General features: G+C 37.9%; 1 protein-coding gene across 2 annotated transcripts in view; it reads right to left on the bottom strand.

The window, feature by feature from the left end:
* Positions 1 to 314: 314 nt before the first annotated feature.
* The window catches only part of ccl36.1 (chemokine (C-C motif) ligand 36, duplicate 1), a 19,353-nt gene continuing 14,905 nt past the window's right edge, over positions 315 to 4,762 (bottom strand). Inside the window, exons 1-2 of one of the 2 annotated variants that reach the window (XM_005741855.1) lie at positions 933 to 1,134; positions 315 to 623 (exon numbers count right to left, since the gene is read on the bottom strand). In XM_005741855.1, the coding sequence (XP_005741912.1) occupies positions 530 to 623; positions 933 to 1,132 (294 nt within the window). In that variant the 5' untranslated portion in view covers positions 1,133 to 1,134 and the 3' untranslated portion in view covers positions 315 to 529. Of the gene's footprint in view, positions 624 to 932; positions 1,135 to 4,762 lie in introns of those variants that run through there. The other variant, XM_005741854.1, reaches the window with a different exon arrangement.

Below are 4,762 nucleotides of genomic sequence, written 5' to 3'. Positions count from 1 at the left end.
GCCCTCTGACCACCACCAGTAGGCAACGGGTGAAGTGTCTTGCCCCAAGGACACAACGACCGAGACTGTCCAAGCTGGGGCTTGAACCGGCAACCTTCCGATTACAAGGCGAACTCCCAACTCTTGAGCCACGATCGCCCGAGTTGCATATATAACTCATAGATTGTGTTTAAATTAATTGTACTTTCAGAATCGACCATATTATATGTTATTTGTTTTAAAAGTGTTATTTCACACAGTATGTAAGGAAGACTTGGCAACTTGTAAAGCTTAGAAGAAATGAAGAAGAGACAAGAAAAAGTTTCACACGCTTGTATTTTTGTGGTGTTTATTTTGGAGGATAACACATAACACAAAGCAAAGAGACATTACACAATCAAAGGACTTTTCAGTGGATTGCTTCAGGCTAATAACTAGCTTTGGATCAGTTGAGACAGAGTTGCACTAATTACAAAAGTCATAAAGCCACATTGGATATGATATTATCTGATAAAGCAGAACAAAATGAAATGATGAGCAGGCAGCTGGTTTAAAAAGTGCTCTCGTCCAGCGCTTTCATGATGCTATCGACCCAGGAGAGACACGGATCCATACAGACTGAACGAGCCTTTTTGGTAACAAAGCTGAAACAAAGAGAAATGCTGCTGTTATTATCGGTTTTCTTTTTTCTTTTTTAATAAAAAAGTACAAATAACACAATTTTCCAAAGTTTCTATTTCAAATGGAAAGTGGGAAGTTTAGCATGAAAAAATGTCCTTATTTTTACATAACTTTCAGTTCAAAAATGTAACTTTGCATCATGTGCATAATTTTAATTTTTAATTGTACAAATATGCTGTTACAATGGTCATACTGCGCATTTTTCTTTACAGTAATTTCAGTCATTGTGTTAAAAATTATGACAAGAAATAAACCCAGATTTCTTCACTTACATGGCGGCAGGCTTTGGGCATCGGTGATCAGTCATGTAATACGACTCCACAATGCTTGGTTTAATTCTTCTTGGGTAAAACTTCCAGCAGCAGTTGTCAGGACCATTTCCAGCTGAGTAAAGAGCATTAAGATCAGACAGTAAAAAAACATACTGACGGCCACGAGTGCTACCCCTCATCTTCCTAGTAAATACACACATGGTTTACACTCGCCTTGTTCTCAAGTTTTTGCATTCCCAACACTTCTGAAAACTTCTGACCTTGAGTTCAAGGTCACCGGGATTTAGACTTGTCTGATATTTTTAGTATCAGTTTGAAAATCCTTCACAAGTTATCACATTCACAAACTTGGCTGCTGTTGCTGCCTACCTGTCTGGCAGGGTAGCACCAAAATGATGAGGAAGATTAGGAACATTTCTTTGTATTAAAAATTTTCAAAAGTGTAAGGTTCTTTTTGTTTGGAAGGAAAAATAAGCACAGATAGAGTCCCCGGAGGTGTCCAAAAAGTGATTTATTACACACACACAGCTTGTACAGTGTGGGAAGCCGGTCTTCGCCTTTCTGCTCTTTACAGAAAGCTTTATAGCCGTTATGACGTCAGAACAATTCCCAGAACTCCTCAAACAACAACCCTTTCCCAGGCTTGACACCAGATGTTTCCCATCATCGGTATTTGGAACATAAACAATTGTGTACACAAGTGTGCAGTTTTGTGAGATTGTAGGTCCAGGCCAACAAAGGTTCAAGTGTCCTTATCTGACTTACTGTGGACCGCCTGGAGCTACAGCCATGCTGGTGCTCTTGCATAATAGAATATTCTATCTGGAATGTGTTTTATTCTGCTTGCTCTGGAATAAATGATAAATGATACATGATAATTTTGATGATCAACTGATACTAAGTGATGCAGACTAATGAAATAATGATGAAATAATGACAGTGTATGTAAATGATAACACAGTGACAGTAAAATAACATTCCTGAACCTGACAAAAGTGCTATATTTTAAAGGGAAGTTGGGGAAATTAACATGGAAATATGTCTTTATTTACATAATTTTAAGTTCAGAAATCTGAACTTTGAATAAAGCCAGGTTCAAAATTCTATCTCAATAAATATGTACTTTATTTTTTCAAACGACTGCCTTCTAGTGTGTGCAACATATGATGAAAGCAAAGTATCCAAACACGTAAAAACTGATCAGAATATGAAAACAAACAAGTTTTTTCATTTATTGATCACTTCCAGATCAGACAGAGGTGCAGTGGTGATGCAACCTGACCTTTTATTTTGTTTAGAACCGGCACTAAAGTAATGAAAATATTAATGATGTGAGGATTCTGAGCAATGTGCAATAATTGATTAGTGCTGGTACAAAAGAATTCACAAACTATTCATCCATATCGTGAAATCAGCGCCCTTACTAGATCTCTTATGTCGAAAACTTTGGTAAGGAAAGTTCAGTTGCCGTTTCACTCTATCACAAGGATGTGCAGAGCGTCTGTGAGAAACCTTCTCTGACGGTGTGTTGACTCTTGGGAGCTTCACTACAGGAGAAGTAGTTGCCATTGTCTCATCCGGGTCTTCTAAGGGTTGAAATACAGGACAAAACTATTTAGCTGTATACAAAGAAAATAATGCAAAAACAAAACCACCCCAAAAAACAGCTTTCTTGTTTTTAATAATTCACAAAGATTCAGGTAGCTTTGGCTACTGTTTTAATGATAATAAATCATTTTAAAAACTGCATTTTATATTCACATTCTTCGTTTATGATGGGGAAAATACTTGTTAGAGCCAACTTAAAAATTCTACCTCAATAAATATGTACTTATTTATATAAAAACTCAGTAGACAAACCTCCATAGTATAAACACATAAATGGGTATTTTATATAATTTCCCTCCAGCAGAATGTGTGAAGGTGCCACTTCAACACAGGCCTTCTGCTGGACTAACTCACTGTTACCAGGAAGATATTCTGCTTGGTAAGGAGCATTCGGATGTTGTGTCACTCTAACATCAGGAGCTGCAGAGATGCTGTGAGAAACTGTCTCTGAGGGTGTGGTGACTCCTGGGAGCTTCAGCTTCACTACAGGAGAAGTAGTTGCCGTTGTCTCATCCAGGTCACCTAAGGGTTGAAATACAGGACAGCAGTGTTTAATTGGGTGGACTTTCAAACATATACTAAAATGTCTAAAAACACTATAGGCCCTCCAACACATGGTATATTCCAGGAAAGGTGACACCATTTTCTATAGAACTAAATAGTCAGTAGTTAGTGGTTTGGTACATGTTGATCTCCAGAGTCTTGAATGCTCTGGAGTCTAGAGCACTCTTCTGTAGAGTCTTAATTCTGGTTTGAGCAGGGATGAAAGCAGAAAGGAAGCTTACTTTTTAAGCTTGTGTTGGTGGAGTTGGTTTTATTATCAGGGATGTAGACTGCTGGTACACCTGATATCCAGTTTATGTCAGGTGGAGGCTGAATACAAAACTCTCTCAGCAGGATTTCCTCATCAGAGATGCTCGTGCTTCTTCTCTGCACAAACACTGGAGATGAAAAGACATCACCTCAAAACGATCATTATATTTGAAACACGAGATATTATTGGAGGCATAACTTTACATGAACATTTTCTATTTAAAACACCAAAGTCAAAGCTCTTACCTGGAACAAGATGCGGAGGTAAAAAGAAAGCAATCCACATGATGTTCATTAGAGCTACGACAATATGAGTCCACTGCATGTTTCTGTGTGCTGCACATGCACCTGGCACTGTGAGCACAGTAACAGATGGTGTGCAATAAAGACATGCTGTAGGATACATCGGCAGCCTCAGATATTTTAAAATAACTTCATCTCTCTCTGCGGGTGTTTGTGGGTTTCTAAATTGAGCAGTTTGTCATTTAACCACCAACAACCAACAGCCCTCTTCAGAGCACAAAATGTACCATCAGTGCAATTAACCAGCTAACCGGGCTATGTGCTTACCTGCTGCTCTCTGGCAGGTAGCTCCATGCCCTCCTGGGTTTTAAATGCACCTTAGAACCACGGTCGCACTGCCACCTCTTGGTACGAAGATGTTACGACAGCTACAGTCCGGTTTAGAAACCAGATCTCCAGTTGAGATTATTTATTTAGGACATTTTTAAATGAAAAAATTTACATTAACAGTAAAACAATAAAGCTAAAAATGAATTGTGATCACAGATTGTGATGACAGTAAAAGTTGAAAAAGGGGGTTGAAAAAATCCAAATGGACTCTTTCTCTGTAGAGCATTCATATGTTAATTTTTTAAGCACTAACCACTGATAGTTTGCAAGCAGATGGCATATGGCAGGACCTTTGAAGATTTATGATTATTATTTATTTAGTATTTTCTAAACGTATTAAAAAGCACTTAAAGCGATTAAGAAACATTCATAGAGTTCCTTATCTATCACACGAACACTGTATAGTACAAGAGTGTATATCTTATCTACCATTAAATGAGGCGTTGTTGTAGCTCAGAGGGGAGAGCAGGTCATCTACTGTTTAAAAAAAACAGAAGACCTGTTTCAGTCTGCATGCCCAAACTCCACATTTCTCTCCGATGTGTTAATTAGAATGTGAATATTAGCTAGAACGCACTTTGGCAATGAATGAGTGTGAATGCGGTAAGTTGTGTAAAGTGCTAAACCAGAGTAGAAAAGGGCTAATGATTCTTTTACAGCACTTTGGTCAACAGCTTTTAATTTTACATGTGCTATAGAAATACATTTGACTTTGAATATTTGATGACCTGCTCTACTTTCAAGGAAATAAAGAATCCATAATGTATATAAAAAAG

This window comes from Pundamilia nyererei, unplaced genomic scaffold, assembly GCF_000239375.1.
Source record: "Pundamilia nyererei isolate P.nyererei 1_Seehausen unplaced genomic scaffold, PunNye1.0 scaffold00114, whole genome shotgun sequence".
NCBI classification, from domain to species: Eukaryota; Metazoa; Chordata; class Actinopteri; order Cichliformes; family Cichlidae; genus Pundamilia; species Pundamilia nyererei.
This window is presented reverse-complemented; position numbering and strand designations above follow the sequence as displayed.